The sequence below is a fragment of the Tachypleus tridentatus genome, chromosome 7 (assembly GCF_004210375.1).
Source record: "Tachypleus tridentatus isolate NWPU-2018 chromosome 7, ASM421037v1, whole genome shotgun sequence".
NCBI lineage: Eukaryota > Metazoa > Arthropoda > Merostomata > Xiphosura > Limulidae > Tachypleus > Tachypleus tridentatus.
The window spans coordinates 12,630,620-12,651,995 of record NC_134831.1 but is presented as its reverse complement, the minus strand read 5'-3'; the positions used below and the strand labels follow the sequence as shown (position 1 = coordinate 12,651,995).

Here is a 21,376-nt window from a genome sequence, read left to right as displayed (position 1 = left end):
CAACATTTTGCTTCTCTGTCTCTTTCTACAATTTTCACCTAAACATCCATAAATACCTCCCCCTTTCCAACTTAATAGTGAAGGAACATTTAACATCAGAGGCCAACAACAGATGGCTGATTGTTAACTACTTGACTTAATCATATTATAATGAAATTTATGGGTGAAATAGTAGAGATGCAAGTAAATATTTAAAAATAAAATTTGGTTTGTGTCATATTTCTGTCTAGTTCACTTGTACCTTCTATATACTGCAAGATTACTGGCTGTAGGCCAATATATCTGCTAGTTTTATTTTAAAAAAAGTGTTTTGGAAGAGTTCCTTTTTTACATTGCTCTTCTATGTTAATTAGAAACTCGGATGGTTAAATAAAAACAGTTTTTGTATCTCAGGATGGCTGGTGTGGGTATTAACACTTTTAGCAAAATAAAGCAGAGAACAATATTTCGATCTTCTTAAGATGACTTAAGAAGGTCGAAATATTTTCTCTGCTTTATTTTGCTAAAAGTGTTAATACCCACACCAGCCATTCTGAGATACATTTTTATTTCAAGTGGGTTTCTCATCATCACGAAAAAGTTTTTCTTTGTAAGTGGAATGCTGTTTTAAATGTGTGTATCCTAATGAGAGAGAGAGAGAGAAGAGAAATTGACTGTAAACAAAAAAAAGCTGAGATCCTAAACAAATTTGTTCATCCATCTGTTATCTTTTCTGGAATTAAAAGAAAATTAAGTTCCCAAAATATACTTAGAAATTTCATCAGTTTAAATATTGTTGTGTGTGTAAATAAATCTGTTTGTTTCTTGTTCAGAAAAAAAATTAGTCTAAAAATTGAAGTTGCAAAACTACATGCAGAAAACATAGTTGAAGTACTTCAACCAGTTTAGTTTTATCATTCAGCATTATGTAATATGGCAAGTAAGTTGAAATCCTTGTGAAGCTGAAGTAACATAGAAAGAGTTCTTGTAGATGTTGGAATTCTAGAAATAGTTATTTTTTTCATTTTATCAAAATATCAATCTATCTTATCGATACAGCTGATTACAAAACTGGTTCGAAGATACAAGTATCTGGAAAAAACATTAGAAGATGAATTAAAAAAGGTAAGCTTCAGTTGTAGAAATATAATTCTATTTGTATTTTCTGTTTCCACACTGCAGTTCATGTAATGGGTATTAAGTCAAAATACTTTATACATGCAACTGTAGAGTGTTACATTGAACGAAATCCACAATTAGGTAGTATATTTCTCAAAAATTTATGAAAAAATTAAAATTCAGATATCTATGGAATAGTGTAAATCTCAACTGCAATCTTGTTTTATATATCTATTTTTACTTGAGTTTTTTTTGAAAAAGTGATTTCAAATTTTGTATGGTGGTACTTGATTCACAAAAAAATGTAAATGGAGAAATATTTTTGAAAGATTCATGAGGGAGTTCCAAAAATGGGAGTAGAGGTCAAGAGGTATTGGGGATCTCAGGTTTTTTTTTTGCTGATTTATCTGGAAATTATTATTGATATGAATATGTGTAAACAGAAATATAAATTTAGATTTTTAATGTTTTCATTTTGAGGAAATGAAGCTTTTTTTAAGTCCCTTGGGGTTGGTTACACTTGTGCTTCTTTACATAAAAATTGACACTTAGACATGTAAGAAATGGATCAAAATACTGTAATGTACATATTTAGATTTTTGAAATTTCTATATTTAGTGTTTATGATGAGGGATCAGTTGATTTCATAGCCCTCCCAACTGTGTGATGTAAAAGAATGGTTGCTTCTTGTGAATTTACATAGGTAATATGTTAAATAAAGATACTAGGGTTTAATAAAGTTTGGAGATGTTTGCAATGGGTAACAAAGATGACACATTTAACATTGTAACAAATGTACAATGTTTCAACAAGGTTTTGTTACCCATCAGATTTAAGTAATGTTGTTTAAAACAGAAATGTGTGTGCCATTTAGAACAAAAAGGGTACTTGATCTGAGTTCACTTATCAGTTTCAAGTAGGGTTGTGTTGTTAAAATATTTGTGTTTCTTCACCTTTATGTGTAGTTAGGTGGCATCAAAAGGATGCTGTCATTTTTTTTAAACTTTTAACCTCTTAATGTTAAATCCAGAACTAAAAGAGACCTTAAAAGCAGAGAAGCACAGAGATCACTAGCTATATCTTTACTTGAAATAAAGAGTATGTTACGAAGCATACGGACATCCCTAAACAAACACCTCAACAAAACACTTTTGTTTTTTAGGTTCTTGTCTTCCTGAAGGCCTTTTCCCCTGAGGAGAGAGCTAAACTTGCCAAGGTTACGTGTATCTTGGTTGGGAGTGGCCTTGTTCCCAGCGTGGTGTTAATTAGCTGTCTACAAGATCATCTGATTAAAGAAGGTTTGTTAGAATCATAACAAAGTATAAAATTGATTTTCAAATAAAGGTACTACTGAGAGTGAAATTGGCAAACTGTTGTATTTTGTGTGTTGGATTTAACTGTTATTGAAGTCTTGTTTATAATTCTCATTTGATATCAAAAACAAAAGGAAATTATTTAAATAAATATTTTTGTTTTTGAATGTATAAGACAAGGCACTCTTTTCATAGATATGTGTATATTGTCATTTTACAGGTATTGCTCTCCAGTTTTTACTGGATTTTTTTAAGACTTGGCTGTTGGAGAAAGATGCTCCTACCTTGTGGACAGCCCTTCGAAAAGCTGGATTAGAAACAAGATTGATGGTAAGTGACACTTTCATATAGCTTGTCTAAAGGTTTCAAGCTCTTGGGATTTTTAATTCAAAAATTCTATTTTGTTGTTGTTTTGTTTGATTATTTAATATTTATTTGGTAGGAAATATTCAGTGTGATATTAGATATAATTTTTTTCAGCATGCATATTATAGCATACATGTATAAACAGTTAGTTTTAATACCTGTGATAGTTAACTTTTTTTAATATATTTAAACTCAGCTTGAGCATTCTTTAGTCAGGCCTTTTAATTTTTAAAACTGTATTTAGTAACTGCTAAAATAAAAACTTCCTCATAAAGTAGTACACATCTTGCTAGGGTAGAAAATAATGTTTGTGAAATATGTAATACATATTTAACTGTTATAAAATAATTGTGCATAATTACTTATTAAAAATAACTGAAAATATTTTTGAATTGAATGGATATAAAACAAGAAAATTTGTGTAGTTATAAAGATTAATTTATAGAATAATTATGAATGGCCAAATAATACATATCACTTGGAAGTACAAAATAAACCAGTATTCTTAACTCAGTTGTCTTGAGTAATGTGTTGAGAGCCATCATCTAGAGTTAGTTTTTTCAAATGGTATTGTGATATCAGTTGATAGGTTCAGGCATTTTTTTTCTATGATTATTTAGTTGAAGTTAACTATAGTATTATAAAATTCCAAAATAAATGTTCCATTTACTTACAATAGGAATTTCTTCCAACTACTCGACAAACCCCGGAAATTTTCTCTGAAACTTTTGAAAATCATGGTTTGAGCTCTCTGTTGGATTATTTGGTTAGTGAAACTTTATAAGACTATTTAAAGAGAGTTTATTTTTTAGTTTTACCTTCAAAATTATTTTCATTTTCTTGTCATTAAAGGAATTTGTTTTTATGTTTTATTTTAAAGAACAAGTACTTACATTATTGTAAACTGATGTGGTGTAGCAGTTCATCTTAAATTTAGCAAAGCATTTGTAATCAACCTTTTGACATATGCTGACTGAGGTTACCCATTAAGGAAGCAAATATTGTATAAAGACAATGTGAGATAATGTTTTTCTCATGTTCTTTGTGGTGTTAGTTAATCCTTAATGACTTTATTAGATGGTAATTGCCTAATCTGCTTTGTGGAAGGTAATGAATGACTCTCTAACTGTTTGACTACTTTTGTATTTTAATTCAAATCTAAAAGTGTAGAAAATAAATTGTGAAAATGTGCCATATTTCAAGGTGTTTTTTTATCCAAACCCCCACCCTTTCTGTAAAATTTAAAATAGTTCATATACACTGTAGAACAGTTTTAAGTTACCAGTAAAAACATTATGGTACTCAAACCAGTGTATTCTGGTGATGTATGATTACACACTTGTGTAAGGAATCATCTTTATAGTTTTATATATATTTTTATCTGCAAAATATGATGCGTAATAAATATTGCATTTGTTACACCAAATCCTGTAATGAGGAAATCAGTGCTAGTATGGAGTATTTATTTGTGTTGATAAAAAGTATGATTTAACTCTTTCCTTATAGTTGTATCAATGTATGTCATGACCTTTTACAAAGTTTGTTTAAAATCAGCTAAATAAATTGTCAATTTATACCAACAATCTTAGTATGAAAATGTTTGTAATCTGGATTTTTATCTAAGTTTTAATTTCTTAATTTCAAAAGGATATTTCAAAAATATATTCAGAGCATTGCTTCTGTGCTGTGTAAAGGGTCTGTGTCTGAATATAGATCTTGTATCTTACCTAATATGTCCAACCAATTGGAAACATAAACTATAGATAGTTATAATCAGGAATGTGAAATTTCAACCTCCTGCCATCTCAGTCTACTGATGTAACAATAAATGTTTGTCAAACCCACAAGAGAAGACACATCTATTTTTCCATATATTTTAAGACAATTATGTAATCATGCATGCTTATATGATAAACATCTTTATTATGTATACAAAGAACTGTTTTCTTCTCTATATGAAGCTTATTTTAGTTTCATTCTGTCAAGCATATGCAAACAGTTGACTTTATGTCTTTTGTCTGTGATAGTTTTTAACTCTAAGCAATTAATGGAACTTTTTAAATATATTTTTGGCTTAGTTAGAGAAAGTTACACTATGGTAATTTTAGGATATTAACTCTGTTGTTTGAAAATGCATATTTGAAAGCTATGTGATTTTTTTTTTAGGTCAAAAATGTGTAAAATTCACTGAGGCTTACAGGCAGTCATAGTGTAAAAGTTATAGATCATTAGATGTTTCCGTGAAATGTGTGTGGGATAAGGTAATGGGGCTACTAGTGTGATTTATTAGTTTTTATGGGGTCGTACAGTTTAAAGCAGAGACAACATAGCCAGAAAATTATCAGAAATTGGATATGAAAATGTTAACAGATGAGATTGTGAAGATAATTGAATTAGAGATCTTGCAACAAATGTGTTGCCTATAACAAAAAAAATTTTTCATATTTCTCAGCTTTTAAATCCATTTTATATTGGTGATTTTGTTACAGTTAATGTTAAGGTTGGGGAAAAAAGATGATCAATATAAAGGTTTACTAAGAAAACTTGGTCTATAGTCTATAGATATACATGTGAAAAATGAAACTGTAAGGTGGAAAGTTTTCTTACAAATTTCGTTTTTATTCTCAAGAAAAAATCAACTTTTACTCAAACTGACTCAGTAATGGCTTTGTAAATTTACAGTAAAATCTTAAAAATTCTTCAAAAAACTATTTTTTTGGTTATATAGCCACCTGGTAATGTTCACTAAAAGTTTGGCAAATTATGGGAAGATACCCTTAGTACATTGAGAGCTATGTATAATATTTTTTTTATGAGGTAGTTTGAAATGGGTTGTATAAACCAATTATATACTTAATATGTTAACTTACTAGTCAATATTAATTTATATTAGTGTTCTAAGAGATATAGATATAAATGTTTGTTACTGAACAATAGTATCAGGGATTCATATTATAGTGTGTGTCTTGTAATGGTTAGATATTCCATATTATTAATGCACTTATCAAATATTATTTATTTGTTCTGTAACTGAAATCTTTGGAATTTCCTAATGTATACTTGAAAATAAAATAGAAGGCATGGAATCATTATTCATAATTTTCATTGCATCACTTGTATAATACTTACTACAGCTAGTTCAGTTCTGACTAGATTTACTTCATAAATGTTTGCCATTCTAACATGGTTTTCTATCCGAAAAGGGCCGTTTACCCAGTCACACGGTATCTAATCAATCACAGTAAATTTTAAAAATCAATTCACCAGCCGCCAGTGTACTCCGTCCTCGAGCCAAGGTCTGGCTCACTTCACTTTCGCTGCTTTCGTCCAGTTCTCCCGTCCTTCCTCTCACTCACAAATACACCACTCCATTTTTTGAAATGTTAAAAATAAAGTAAAAATTCCACGGATATTTTAAAACATTTCTCATGTAAGGGGACGAAGAGGAACTACAAAGTTCCTGAACACCCCAGTTGGAGAGAGAACTCTTCTGATTTCTCTCTCTCTCTAAACTAAACCCCTGCCACGTTAGATTGCTTTGGATTGCTATGGTTTTCTAATGAACTCTATGATTAAGTTAGGTTTTGAACCAGGCATGAGAAATTTCTGTGTTTCCATATATTCATGCCTTTTTATAATCCTTTTGTACTTGCTACAAACCTGATGTTATTGTATGGATTATAACAATGTATCATTTAAGGCTGATGGTTTCTGAAATAAGAATACATAAAATAAATAGTATGTTTGTACTTTGCCTGTTGTAATTAGTTCTAAGTTCAAAGAGCAGTACCATACAGTTGTATTCCTGTCCACAGTTTAGTATGTGATTTTGGAGAATGTATTCTAACATAAAAAATTTATGATCAATATTGGCTTTAAGTATAGTATTCAGGGTCAGTAGTGATTTGAAATAATAGTTATGATATCATTTGCTCCAGCCAGTGGAGTATTGGCAACCAATAGGCCTAAAAATTTGTATAAAAATCAAGTTAACTGTATTTTTTTTCACACTTTAGCTGCATTGAAAAAATTAAAAGGAATGCAATACTTGTAATCTTTTTATTATAGCCCCCCCAGTGGCACAGTGATATGTCTGCAGGCTCACACTGTTAGTAACTGGGTTTTTGAACCCATAGTGGGCATAGCACAGATAACTCATTGTGAAGCTTTGTGCTTGATTTCAAACAAACAAACAGACATTGTTTATGATATGATCTTGCAAGATATGTAATGTAACAAGATACATATAAAGGGTTTCATGTAGTGTAGTATAATTGAGATTGTTAAATGTGTATAACATAGAGGGGCAACTTTATATTCAAATAGACTTTAGGTTGTGTCTTATGTTATATGATCAGAAACTAAGGTCTGCAATGCTTTGGTTTGCAACTGATACAGAGTGCATGTTATATACCTTTATTACAATGATGGTTGATTGGCTTCTGAAAAAATGATTCAGCATATCAACAAGTTGTTTTGTATTTATACATTCTCTTTGCTCTTGCCATCTGCATTTCATGAATGAAAATGAATCATAGATTAAGATGCCATCTGCAGTCTCTGCAATAACCAGCTTACCCAAGAGAAAGCCCAAAGAGTTGTTGTATAAGTTAGCCAAGAGAGCCCACACAGCGTATAGAAAAGACAGCAGGTCTTCACCACAAACACACAAAAAGTAAAATGTTTACTATTGTAAAATAATTAGAAATTAAACAGATTTTGATAAGTTTTACAAATTAATAGCTTTTAACATACTCAACAGCTGATTGTGAAAGATACGACAGGCCTTGGTAGGTCAGAATGCAAAGTAAATTGTAAGTTCTGGGTAGTATAGTTACAGTACAAACTTAACATTTTTTACCATAATTATATTTCATGTGGTTGATTATTAACCTCTTACAAGTGGGTTAAAATGCACTGTTTTAATTTTAAAACAGAAAACAAATCTATTTTGAAAGGGCAACTCTCCTCTCAAACTTGACCACCTCTGTAGTTTTTGGAAAATTGACCACTCTTGTGTATGTTGAACCTGAAACATCTACACTGTTTTCATCTATTATAATAACATGATTTGATGTAGCCAAAATGTGAAGAAAGCATATCTTCATAAGAGATGTCTTCAAGGGTAAATATTTTACTTTATACTTCTGCAGAAAGCTCATCAAGACACTTCTGTAAAGAAAGATCTACAACAGCAAGTTGTCCCTCTTCTGAAAAATGATGCTCCAATAAAAGAGGTTAGTGTATGGATTGTGGGGTATGATAGAATTGCTTAGTCGTTGTTAGATTTTTGACTTTTTGGAATGACTGATGCGTCAACTTTGTTGTGTGTTTTTTACTATGTTTTTGAGTTTGAAATAGTCACAATTTGTAAAGTAAATAAGCTTGCATTACAAGCAGTTGATACTTCAAAGACTTCCTGATATTCAATGTCTCTTTGATAATCAGTTTAATTTTATAATTAATTCTTAACTTGCTTGATAAACTAATAAATCTTTTAAGTTGCTCACAGTTTTTTAAAATGTATCTTGTGACATTTAGTATTGAATTGAACTTTATATTTCAGCTTTTTTTTATTTCAGTAGAGTTACATTTAGTTTGTTTGAAGTTGTCTAGAGTGAGAGACAGGTACACTTATCTTGCTAGCATCATGGTTCTCTTCAGTTTAAATAGGTGTTTTTTTTTAATTTTTCACATTCACCTGCTTCCAGCAGTTCATAGTTATTGCTTTTAATGTACATTCCAATAGCATGTTGGTAAAGTTGAAGAAACAATCTGGTATGGTCTGATTGTTAGGGTGTTTGACTCATAATTAATGGGTCTCAGGTTTGGATCCCTGTTACCAAACATGCTTGTTTTTTTCTGCTGTGAGGCCATTATAATATGATGGTCAATCCCACTGTTTGTTGTTAAAAGAGTAGACCAACAGTTGGCAGTGGGTGGTGTTGACTAGTTCCCTTCTCTCTAGTCTATCACTGCTAAATTAGGTATGGCTAGATGTAACCTTTGAGTGACTTTACATAAAATTCAAAACAAACTAAATGCAGAAACCAGATTTCTGTGCGTATGGTTGGCACACAGCATAAATAGCCCATTGTGTAGCTTTGTGTTCAACTAGACAAAAACAAGCAAACAAAACTTTTAATGTGTCTTTAGTTATTTAGGATAATTTTTAGAATTGTATGGAGAGTGAGAGGAGACATGATTATGTATTATTATAGCTTTATTGATATAGCTAGTTCTGACTTTACATTGAGGATAAAGGTTATATCATTGAATAGAATGATAATATCCATTTATAGTGATGACAAGAAATTCACTTGAAGTAAAAAAATACCAGTGGCTGGTATGGGTATTAACACTTTCTCTGATAAAGAGAAACAGTGTTTGAACCTTCCTAGGCCATTTTAACCTGAAGATGACCTAAGAAGGTCAAAAATTGTTCTCTGCCTTATTAGTAAAAGTGTTTAATATCTGTACTAGCCATTCTGAGAAATATGCATTTTTAATAATGTATGTAGACTTTTATTAAATTTCTTTTAAGTTTAGAACATTAGCCAAAATGTTCCATTTTAATATGTTATGTATAGAAATGTTAATGCTTTGTTTTATTTCAAAACATGGTTGTAGTTGTAACAAAAAATATTGTGTTTTGATTCTGTAGGATTTTATATTTTCTTTTTAATTATGGTTAAATGTGTTAAAGCATAATTGTACCTCTATGAATGCATTTGCTTTTTTGCTGGACAGGTTTTTGAATGTTTTATTTTTGCAAGGAATAATTTTTGAAAACCAATTGTTAACTACATTTTAATGTATAAAATTAGTTTTCCTACAGAAGTTGCATTGAAACCAGAAAATTATGTTTAAACTAGAGAAACTGTACAAATAAGTTATCCATAGTTCAAAAGTGAAAGAAATATCTAATTGTAGAATACTTTACATGAAATATAAAATGCTTCAAGTAAAAAAGTTAACAAGAAATTAATTTTCCTTTTAGTTGTACATTATTAATTTTTTTTTAGATTAGTCAGTGTAATTTTTACAAAACATATGCTCTGTTTCATGGCTTACAAAGTTTAAGTTGATTTAATCTAAATTTTAACCTAGAAACAATGTTCCCTTTACTACTTGGAGAAACTACTAATGCTTTGTTTCCTGCTATTATTGTGGAGAATTATGTGAAAATTATTTAATAAGTTGTTAGAGCATTGATTAGGATTAAGTGAACATCTCTGCATCTTGATATATTTTTACAATGGTTTCTTGATATTGCTGTGTTTGTCTCACAAGTCTAAAAAAATATTACCCAAACATGTACCTTTGAATAGTTATATTTTATATATTATAATTTTGTTGACAGCTGTGTGCAGCTTACATCATTTCAGTCAGTATGAATATTTTTTTAGATGTTATCTCTATTGAAAGACTTTCAGAATAAGCACAATCTACTTGAACACGATCTAGCTGTTTTGGTAAGTTTTTCTTTTCTATTGATTGATTTCTGTTTTTGTCAAATTGTATTTCTAAATTCTTCTTAAATTTCTAGTTTTGAACACTTTTATTGCACTAATGCTAAAAGATATTTTTAATGACATTTCTCTGGATAATTAAACTTTGTGTGGTTAATGTAAAAATTATTATAAAATACAGCTGTTTATTTTGTCTACAAAACTGTGAAGTTTATGCTTGTTTTCTTTAATGTAAGTATAGATTGGTTAAAGTGAAAAAATATACTGAAAGTCACTTGAATCTTTTGGTAAAAAAATACAAAATATCTTACCCTGGAAAAAATCTTACACTTTGAATAACATTTTCTGAATTGTTAGTTATATATATATTTTTCAGATTTTTTAAGACCATTGCTTGCCTATCCTATATAAATTTATAAAGTCCTGTAATACAATATCTATGTTAATTGACTTATTTGGAAGTAAAATATTCTGTGTTAAACTTTGATAGCTGGTGAAAAAACTAACACCACTAGGACTGAGATTCATAAAAAAACAAAAAAAACTACTAGACTGCAAATGTTTTTTTTTAGTGTTTTCATTATGATGTTTTGAACCATAGCATTAAATTATGTTTACTCTGTATAAACAGCATTTTTAGAAAGACTTGTCTGCCATCTAATAACTTCTGTTGCTAAACAAGAAACCTTCTGGGCATTGATGTATGGTGGACAAAATATTGATTTAAAATGCTGTTGTTTAACATGTTTCTGATCTCAAAGTTTTAGTGGACTAAGAGGAATGTATTGAAAAACGTCTTTAGTCTGACGTGTTTTTTAACGAAAAGATGTTATCTGCCCAGTCTTAGAAAACTCACTCCTGTGTATACCATACAAAGTTCTGTATTCATTATGATCTCTGTAGAAGAAAGATTGTTTTCTTTTTACTGAAGTTTAAGAAAATGAATAGCTCAACATACTAGTTGATTTGATCTAATGGTGAAGGTGTCTTTAAAGTTCAAAGGACATTTCACCTTTATTTTGTCTTTTAATTACTTTTAGTAATCATACAGTATTATACTAATTAACAGTTCTTTATAATTGTACAAATTGATCTTGCATGCTCCAATCTTTGGTGCCTTACTTAAGTGTCCTTGACAATATCTGATTTGCAGATTTATTTGTCCTTGCCAATGTGTCCTCCATTCTAGTACTGTATATAAGTACTTATGTAATGTAATTACTTTTTCTTGGCAAAGAATTGGTCATGGTTTTCTCTGACATGTTACATGAATTCCCATATTCAAGGTGGCTAATCCATACCCCTGCACTCTTCTTTCTTTGTTATTTAGTCTTTCTCTATGGTTGGGGTGGGAGATATTTTCAGTTGAAACAGTCCATGTTTTCATCAGCTGAGAGATGGAAACATTTATTTAGTCTGGGGTGTTTCCTCCTACGATTTCTGAAATTACCCTTTTTTATCCTGAAGAGAGTTTGGATTCTGTTTTCTGATGCTTTTCTGTACTACATTGGCATCTCATGCATCGAATGTAGATCAACCATCCTATACATTTTCTTTTATTAATCATTTGGATACGTGATATTTTAGGGCTTTTTCTTGTCTCCTTTGAGTCTGCTCCTTCCTTGTTAGATGAGCAGACTATTTAGTTCCCTATCCTTCCTGATTTTTCTGGTTCAAGCTGGGTAATTTACTGTTTTATTACAGTATATTTTTTTTATTGCTGACATGTTGATGTTATAAATTGGAATTGTTGACATATTTGTAGGCTCTACAATATCCTGACAGGTCCTTTCTTTCTAAGTCTCTGATGACTAGGGATGGTGAAATATCTATCTTTGCAATTCTTTTGCCATCTATTTTCAACTCTGCAGTTGATTGTAATCTGATAATTTGTTTTGGCCTGTCAGGCCTAGAAGTGTTATGTGACCCACTTTACCTTCTTTTATAGTGATTGTCTTGACTGTGTTTTTCTTATGATCCATCATTTTCCCTTGATTTCTAAATATCCTTTTTGTATGTTTTGGTCTTTACAGCACAGTATATTTTGAGTTACATCTCATTAGATTTAATACATTTGTCTTTTCCTGGCAATTTCATTTATCCAGTGGGGGACTTCCAAACACACACTATCCTCTAGATTCTGCTTGTGGAATCAGGTAGGTTTTACTGCACCCAGTTTCTATTCACTGGGATGTTAGACAGATGTGTTTCTTTTAGAGTGTTAAAGAGTATTCCTCCACTTTTGAAGAAGAGGGTAAAGTTGGGGAACCTTTTACTTGGGTTCCTGGATATTTTTCCCAGATGTCATTAGGGGTGGCATCAACTTCTGCAAGATCCTACTCATAATTCCAGTTCAGGTTTGACACTACATTATCCATTTGAAATTAGCATGGCCCTTCTCTTTGATCAATTTTGGTTTCTTATATTGTTCCTGGAAGGAGATTCACTGTCTCCTCATAATTCTAAATGCAAAGTGTTCCTATCCTAGGCCTTTGGTTGAGCACAGGTTCAATGTCCTCTTCATAGCTCCAGGAGCAAGTGAAGTACTCCTTGCTCACTTGGTTGAGGAGTGATGATTAATGTTCATAATTCCAGACTGGATGAGTTCTGTTCCTTTGATTGAGTACCGCATATACAATTTCATACTTCTGACTTCTTCAGGTGGAGGAGAAGGTTTGTCCACTTTGGTGTTTCTTGTTTTCTTGTCAAGATTCTAGTGGTGCAAAATGCATCACTCTGTGGGTGCAGGGTGGAAGCAATTCAAAAGTATATATCTATGACATTGTGGTCCAACAGCTTTAGCCACCAATGTAGGATATAGATACCAAGACCACTTAATTCTAACCTTGAGTTGTGGAAATTTGGCCCTGTGGTTGGGGTAGGCCTATAATAATTACTCATGTACTATTCCATCCTTGATACAGGAACTAGGTTCTGGGTGTAAAGCATACCTGTTTTGGAAGTTGTGTGGTTACCCCACTTTTGTACGACTTTTATATTGGTACATCACTGCTTTCTGTGTGGATCATGCCAACAATGGCCCCTCTATTTTCTCAGTGTGAGATTCTAGCTGTGTTGTTAGCAGATAAGTATGTTTTGGAAGTTAACATTTTCCTAAACTGAAAATGTATTTCTAGTGACCTGTCCTCCCTGCTAAGAGGCAGAGTCAGTCTTGAAAAAGTGATTACTTTATCTAAATGAGGTGCTTGTATACAGTAACAGGACAAATGGAATATTGACAAGGATGGATAAATTTGCAAATTAGATATTACCAAGAGCACGTAATTAGGTTATAAGAGACTGGAGCATGTAAGACCAATGTTGAAGAATTCCTATAGTGTTAGTGGAGGTAAGTATTACTGGAAATACATTTTAACTTTAGGAAAATGTTAATGTCTGTTATTGTTTTGCAAAACTCAGTATTTTTAATCTTACTTTATAGACTCCTGCTTTTATACCTTGCATTTCAGAATTCAACAGTCCTCTTATATAGCTGAAAATGTTACTGTATACAATTTCGCTGTAGCAATTTTGTTGTTTCTAGTACTATTTATGATAATGTAAATGTATTTTTCCATGACTGGATTAATTAATATATTATTCTGCTCTCTAATTAATTTTATTTATTCTAGAATTTGTTTTTGTTGGTTTGTCACTTAATGTACAAATGAGGCAAGTATATTTTTGATTAATAAATGTAAAAATATTGATTTTTTTTTAACTGTTGAAAACTTTTTTTTTGCATACAGGTGTGGAAGACCTTAATGGCTGCAGTTGAATGGAACAAGAAGGAAGAGCTGGTAGCAGAACAAGCTTTGAAGCACTTGAAGAAGTACAGTGTCCTACTGGCAGCTTTTACCCAAAATGGCAAGTCAGAGTTATCCCTGCTTATCAAGATTCAGGAATTCTGCTACGACAACATGAACTTCATGAAAGTTTTCCGAAAAATCGTGTTTCTCCTCTACAAAAGTAAGTTCTTGTAAGTGGATATTGAGTACTTTTATTGTTAAGAGTGTTTTTGGAGTGTGTGTAATTTTTCATGGAATCAGTTTAGTAAAAATAATATTGGTGATTTCACTTATCATTAAAGAGTCATGACCACATTCAATTTATGCAACTGCTTAGCTAGCGTGTGTAGTTTTTGATGCGCTGCTTTTTATATTTCAACATAACTTAGACATGTTACTTTTTGAGAGAAAAATTTATGTATATTTCAAAATCTCCCACATGGTTTTTATTATGTAAACCATATGGATTTAATATATTTTTTAAAATATATTTTTGAAGCTGCTTCCCAGTGGCTCAGTGATATGTCATGGACTTACAACCATAAAAACAGGGTTTTGATACCCTTGGTGGACAGAGCACATTGTGTAGTTTTTTGCTTAGACTTCAAGACAAACATCTAAAGCCAAAAAATCTGAACTTTATTAACTGAAGCTTCTACTTTTTAATTTCCCTTTATAGTAATGGCTTTCAAAAAATTCTCAGACATTGGTTCATTACATAAATCTTAACGTGGATGCTTGAAGCTTGCACTTGTTTGATTTAAAAAGTAAAGGAGATTTCAGATTTCACTTTATTTTTATTAACTGACTAAATAGTTATCAATAATAATGAATAAAAAAACAAACTAAATGATACATTTGTTTTATCTTGCTTTGAATAAATGATCTCGACAGCCAATACCTTGAAATTAGGAAATTTTATTAATATACAGTAATTAAAGAACAATTATTCTTGATAAGAATCAAGTAATTTTAGTAAGTGCTGTTGATTGTGAATGAACGAGCATCTTTGTTTACAATGGTTTAAGAATTATAACTAGTTTTCATGCAGATGTATTAAAGAAATAAAGGCAACATTTTAATAGTACACAATAAATATTTAAAACAAGATTGACCCACCCAAAAAAGTTTTACTTCATATTTTACCGTATAAGGCCTAAATACCTTGAGACTTGTTCACTGCTTGGGTCGACATCTTACCGCATCATTGTACAGAAGAAATGAGTAGCTTTAGCAAGCGCTGTTTACCTGGCAAAGAACTTTATGCTTAGGAGTACAAAAAAGGTTTGTTAATGGAAGTTGTTAGCAGTAGTAATTTATTTTGTAGCTGATGTTCTAAGTGAAGATGTCATTATGAAGTGGTACAAAGAAGCTCATTCTTCAAAAGGGAAAACTGTCTTTTTAGAACAAATGAGGAAAATTGTAGAGTGGTTCCAAGATGCTGAAGAGGGTGAGTAGTGTTAATGTTATTGAGGCTCTTGAAGTTATTGAGTTGTTTTTTTAAACACTTTCTTTCTCTCTCTTATTATTGAAAGTACAGTCTTTCTGATAAGTAGGTGTTCTTACTTAGAGATTCTGAATATCTTTGATATGCATAAAATTTAGTTTTGTATTTGTATTTGTTTTGGACATTTTTGGCTTTGTAAATGTAGAAAATAATTTAATATGTAGTTTTTGTTTGCCACATTAAAATAACAATTCTTTAGGCTGTATTATTAAACTATTCAAATTCACTAATGAAGTATTAGAAAGTCTGGAATGTTGTAATTACAATAGGCCTAAATATTTATGGTAAATATCACAGTAGTCTGCATTTGTTTTTGCTTTTTTTTCCACTCAGTTCTCATAATTAGTCAATTAGGAGTTTCAAATCAGGGATAGATCTGAAATGCTACACAGCTATGATCTGGAAAGTCCATAATAGACTGATGAAGAGAAATAAAGAAAACAAAAGTCTATTTCTAGCATGTTTTTATGTCAAATACTTTGCCCTTTGGATCCATTACTTCCATTTTTGACTTAGTTGAAATAAATGACACATGTTTTTTTTATATTTATAATTAAATTTATTAATGTGTATTTTTAGATCACATTGTTAAAACATGTATGTGAAGAGTTTTAACAAGTAGCAGTGTTCAGTATTTAGGTATGGATATTAGTAGTGATGGCAGTTATAGGGAAAAGGTGAAGCAAAGGATAGGAACAGTTAGAAAAGATTTTTCAATCTTGAAGAATTGCTCAGGAAATGCATTAAACTGGGACTGGAGAAGAGACTATTTAAACGTTAAGTTTCATACTCACTCAATAGAGTTGAAATGTGAATCCTGTTTGCCAAAACAAAATGACAGATGAAGCTTTTGATGTGTGCAGTTATCAAAATAAACATAGAAGATTAGTTATAGAGGGAGAGAGAGGAAGTTTTGGTATGTGGAAGTAGTTAAACAACTGGTAGAAAATTGAAAATGTTTTTTTTTTATCAAATTGAATCTAAGGGACGATTTGCAAAGATTCTGGTGGGTAAAATCAAGAGAATAAAAATAGTTGGCAGACAGAGACTCAGGGTCAATGGCTTAAGGAAATGGATTGGATATGAGAAACTTAAATTAGAAAATATGGTGCAAGTAGTGAGAACTGAGAACTCTGGTTGTTTATCCCTGAGAACAACAACATTATTGATCAGAGTGCATTGATTGATCAGTTTACAGTATTCTTGGTTACCATCTTAATAGTCCTGGTATGACCAGGTGGGCTAAGGCATTTGACTCATAATCTGAGGGTTGCAGGTTCGAATCCCCATCTCACCAAACATGCTTGCCCTTTCAGCTATGGTAGCATTATAATATGATGGTCAATCCCACTATTCATTGGTAAAAGAGTAGCCCAAGAGTTGGCAGTGGGTGGTGATGACTAGTTGCCTTCCTTCTAGTCTTACATTGCTAAATTAGGGACAGCTAGTGCAGATAGCCCTTGTGTAGCTTTACGCAAAATTCAAAACAAACAATCTCAATAATATCTTGTAGGGTTTAGCCAGCAAAAGATAGGTTGGTTCTAAAACTGTGCTCCAAGCTAAGTGCAAAATAATCCTTGTAATAAAAATATAATGAGAACTGAAGAATAGAAATGTATAATTAATATTCTAACCAGTTCTTCTAATGAGAGTAAAATTAAAGAAATAATTTAACCAGAAATGTTGTAAACTTTTAATGGCTTCAAACTGTTAAAACAGCACCAAGCACAGACCAGTTTGATATTCAGTAACTTAATTTGGGTTTTTCTAAGGATGTATGTACAGTTACTTAGGTATTCAATTTTTTTAAATTTAGTAACTTAAGATTTTATATTGAAAAATTGCTAAAAATAATTTAATTCACTCTTATTTAGTTGATTATTTCCAGTTTTGATTGACTATTAAAAAGGGGTAGGGAAGATCCTACACAATATTTTCTGCTTTAAGAAAGATAGTTAACCCTACTATTGAGATGTTGTGTAGGTACTTTATCTTTCTCAGTTGTCTACTTAAGTTCTGTTTTCAAGATATTAGATGAATTAGATTTTTAGTTCCTGTATTGGAACTTTAAGCTTTACCAACAGTAACTGGAGGCAGTCACAACAGTATCTATGTATATTAATTAGCATCATTGCATTAAATGCTTCCAGTAATTTAATTATTTTATAGAAGTGAAAAGTATAAACCTGTTGTTTGATAAATATAAAGTTTTTATATTTGCAGGATTAGATATTTTTTTTAAAACTGTAAGTATATACTTTCCTGTGAAGTTGGTGACAAGGTAAGATTTTTGGACATTTCAAAACATACAGGAAACAAAGATTTTGCTACTAATTAATAATACCATGATTTGATTGCTAGTTTGTAGTCTGTACTAACATAAGTAATTTTTCTGTTAAGCATAGATTTATTTTAATACTTAAAATGCTTTGTATTAAAATAAAAATATGTACTGTAATTTTGCTGATGTCATTATGAAGTGTAACAAATACATGATAAAAAGCACACAAGTGGTTAGAATGATAAGTAACAGTTTACTGAAAGGTCCAATCAGCAATGAGCATTAATTTCTGTTAACACACCTCATATTATTGATATTAGCTGCAGCAGTAAAGGCTCTTGGAATAGCCCTGAGTTTTTCAAGTGTAAATGTTTAGCTTGGAGCTCTAGCTTTGTCAAATCTTGACTGATAGGAGATTTGATTACAGTTTTGGACTTGTGAGATCAAACCATTTTGACTGATGTATTTGACCACGTTTAAGATCCTGTAGATTTATTTACTTTAATCCTGCCTAAAGGAATTTCAATTTGAGGGTAGGCTGGTAGAGACCATGATGAGTAATAAAAATGAATTGGTATATGTATGCCCCTAAGCTAGTTTCGCTGACACACAGAAATATAGCTAATAAAAAAAGAGGAAAAATCTTGTGGAATAGTTTAATCATGCCTAAGAGAATAACAAGTGCTCTGTCTCTTGAGGGTTCCCACTTGTTTTATTTTGATTTGTTAAATATTTGTGTAGTAGTAATTGTTTAAGCTGTCATAGTTTGACTGCTCTTGTATTTCCTAATACCAACTTGTGTATATGCCATGTGCATTGCCAGAGATGCCAACCATTACGATTTGAGTGTAATCATTACTATTTTGGTGTATACATTATGACTATACACTCATACAGACAAATATTACGACTTGTTCCAACTCCCAAATTATTATATATTATATAGGCCTATAATAGGCCTATAATAAGTGATAAATTGTTCCCCAAGGGTTTGAAAGGGGTGAAAAGAAAATTTCTAGTGAGATACAAATAAATTTTGATAATAAATAAAAGACATAGTCCAAATGGCTACTTGCGATAATCATGTTTGTGCTTGAAATAATAAAAAATATTTATATCTCCAACATCTACCAATAGTTTGAGTGTGGTGCTTCTCCATACTGGGTCCATAGGGGAAATCCATAGTTATGTCATCAGTGCTTGTCAGCCAATCAGCACTTGTGTAGATGGGTATTTCTCGTTTTCTAGGCGGTATAGAAACACCAATGTGATCGTTCACAAGATGGAAAAAAAGAGGTCTCGTTCACCAGTTTGTCTTGTTTCTGGCAAATCTAAAAGGACTAAAACTGTGAATCAAAAATTTAGGAAAGAGTATAGTGCAAAATATCCAGTCATTGCATCAAAAGTCAGTGACAGTCATGCATTTTGTACAGTTTGTCACATCGATTTTTCTGTGGCACATGGCGGGATAAACGATTGTTCCAAACATTCAAAATTGGCATCTCACCAACAAAAGGCTGAGGTGAAGACAAATACGATGCAGATAACGACATTTATGAGTAATAATTCAGAATATGAAAAAGAATTTCAAAAGAATTTTGTAAAATTTATTTATTAGATACACAAAACACAGTCATAAATGAGCAATCTATAGCAGTAATAAATAATAATAGTTATAGTAATAATAATAATAATAAACAGCTTAGAGACATTGGTCAGTCCTAGTAGCTGCAAATGATAAAGGGCTCTGTCTACAATCATTACTCTCAGTCATTTGAAATAGATGGCATCTCTGCATTACTGCTTTATACTGGTAAGATAAATGCATACTTTGTGATGACGAGAAACCTGCTTGAAGTAAAAATATATCTCTGGACAGCTGGTATGGATATTAACACCTTTACTAATAAAGCAGAGAACAATATTTTGATCTAAGAAGGTCACATCAATTAATCAAGGGTTATCTTAAGACATGAAAAGGTGTTTCTCTTGTATGTAATTCCAAAAAACATAAATTCCCATAAAAACTGCAAAGCACAAAATGTGAAACTGCAAATTTGTGTGCATCTTCCCATGGACCCAATAAATTTTCATGCCAAATTTAGTGAATATACATTAACAAGAGGTGCAAAGTAGTGTTAAAAAAAATACAGAAACGTCCATGAAAATCTTAAAATGCAAAAGTGAGAAGTTGTATTTTATCCCTATGAACTTCCATACCAAATTTGATGAAGGTCCATCTGCAGGAGGTAAGGTAGGGGTAAGAAATGGAAAAACACCCATGAAAACTGCAAAACACAAAATTCAAAACTGAACATTTGCATATACCCTTCCTTGCATTGTCCTAATGAACATCCATTTCTATTTTGATGAAATTCATCCACACCCTGGAAAGTAGTTACCTGGACATACAATGGACAATAGACAATACTAGTATATTTATACAGATAGAGAAAGATACCAGATTTATTATAAAAGTTTTTTTTTCAGTTTTAAATATCTTTAGTACTATATATAATTGAAACAAAAAGTTCTATTCATTCCTTTGCAAAAATTAGTTGGTTTGCATGCGTGTCACTAGTATTACATAAAACACATAATGTTATCCATCATAAGGTTGTTTTAGTTGTAAGAAGTTAATAAAAGATACATTTTATAATACGGGTACATAGAGACAGGAAATATAATTTGTATAAATGTAAAATTGAAATGAGGTGTTCAAAAGACTTAATATTCAGGACTAACAGAAAAGCATTCAGGTTTGATTTGTTTCTTTGGTAAGTTTCTCCCCTCAGTAAATGGTAAGCTTTTGTTTACTATTATCATTTCTCCTAATTATAGAATCTGGAGAGGAAGATTAATGGAGTGATTGAGCTTTGTTATCTTGACATATTCTTGCTTCAGAACCCCCCTAAAATTTGTGCACCAGTTAGGTGCTCAGACCACCAACTAACAGAAAACAATGGATGATGTTACAAGGAACAGAGAAGAGTACCCACAGTTTTGTGTTAAACTTTTGAAACTATATGAGTGTCTAAAGTAGTTTTATGGTTTTATTGCTGTCTAAAAATGGAATTTGTATTAACATATTATTTTTGTAAGGTGGCTCTGAATGTATGACTGTTCATTGGTAGTAGGTTTACTTACATTTTTGTCCATCATGTGCAAGAACTCCTGGAGCAACAAATAATGAAAGAAATCTTATGTGAGAATCAAATAAAGTATGTGAACATGAAATGGTATGAACTGTGTGGTTTATTTGTATTGCTTACTTTTTCAAAATATACACTAGTTTCAAAACACAGAGCTGTTTCTTTTTATTTAGGAAGATCATAGTTGTCTTATTCATCAGGTTTTGGTTTTACTGATTGTCACACTATAAAGTCCATGTACAAAATTGAATAAGCCTTTAAAACAGGTTTTTATTGTAAAATGGCCTCTTATTTTTTTTCATTGAGAGTCTGTAACATTCTGTTTTACTTTATAAGTTTTTTTTTAAATGTTTTCAAATTGAAAAAATTCTGTTAGTTTCATTATCAAAACAATCAATG

The 21,376-nt window shown here is 31.1% G+C and overlaps 1 protein-coding gene across 3 annotated transcripts in view; it reads left to right on the top strand.

Annotated features, from left to right (window-relative positions):
* LOC143255129 (eIF5-mimic protein 1-like) overlaps positions 1-21,062 on the top strand; it is a 29,026-nt gene extending 7,964 nt beyond the window's left edge. For 2 of the 3 annotated variants that reach the window (XM_076510319.1, XM_076510320.1), the window contains exons 5-13: positions 1,039-1,104; positions 2,261-2,396; positions 2,632-2,741; positions 3,457-3,543; positions 7,931-8,014; positions 10,187-10,252; positions 13,999-14,218; positions 15,365-15,487; positions 20,667-21,062. In XM_076510319.1, coding sequence (XP_076366434.1) covers positions 1,039-1,104; positions 2,261-2,396; positions 2,632-2,741; positions 3,457-3,543; positions 7,931-8,014; positions 10,187-10,252; positions 13,999-14,218; positions 15,365-15,487; positions 20,667-20,686 — 912 coding nt within the window. In that variant the 3' untranslated portion in view covers positions 20,687-21,062. Of the gene's footprint in view, positions 1-1,038; positions 1,105-2,260; positions 2,397-2,631; positions 2,742-3,456; positions 3,544-7,930; positions 8,015-10,186; positions 10,253-13,998; positions 14,229-15,364; positions 15,488-20,666 lie in introns of those variants that run through there. The other variant, XM_076510321.1, reaches the window with a different exon arrangement.
* The last annotated feature ends 314 nt before the right edge of the window (positions 21,063-21,376 follow it).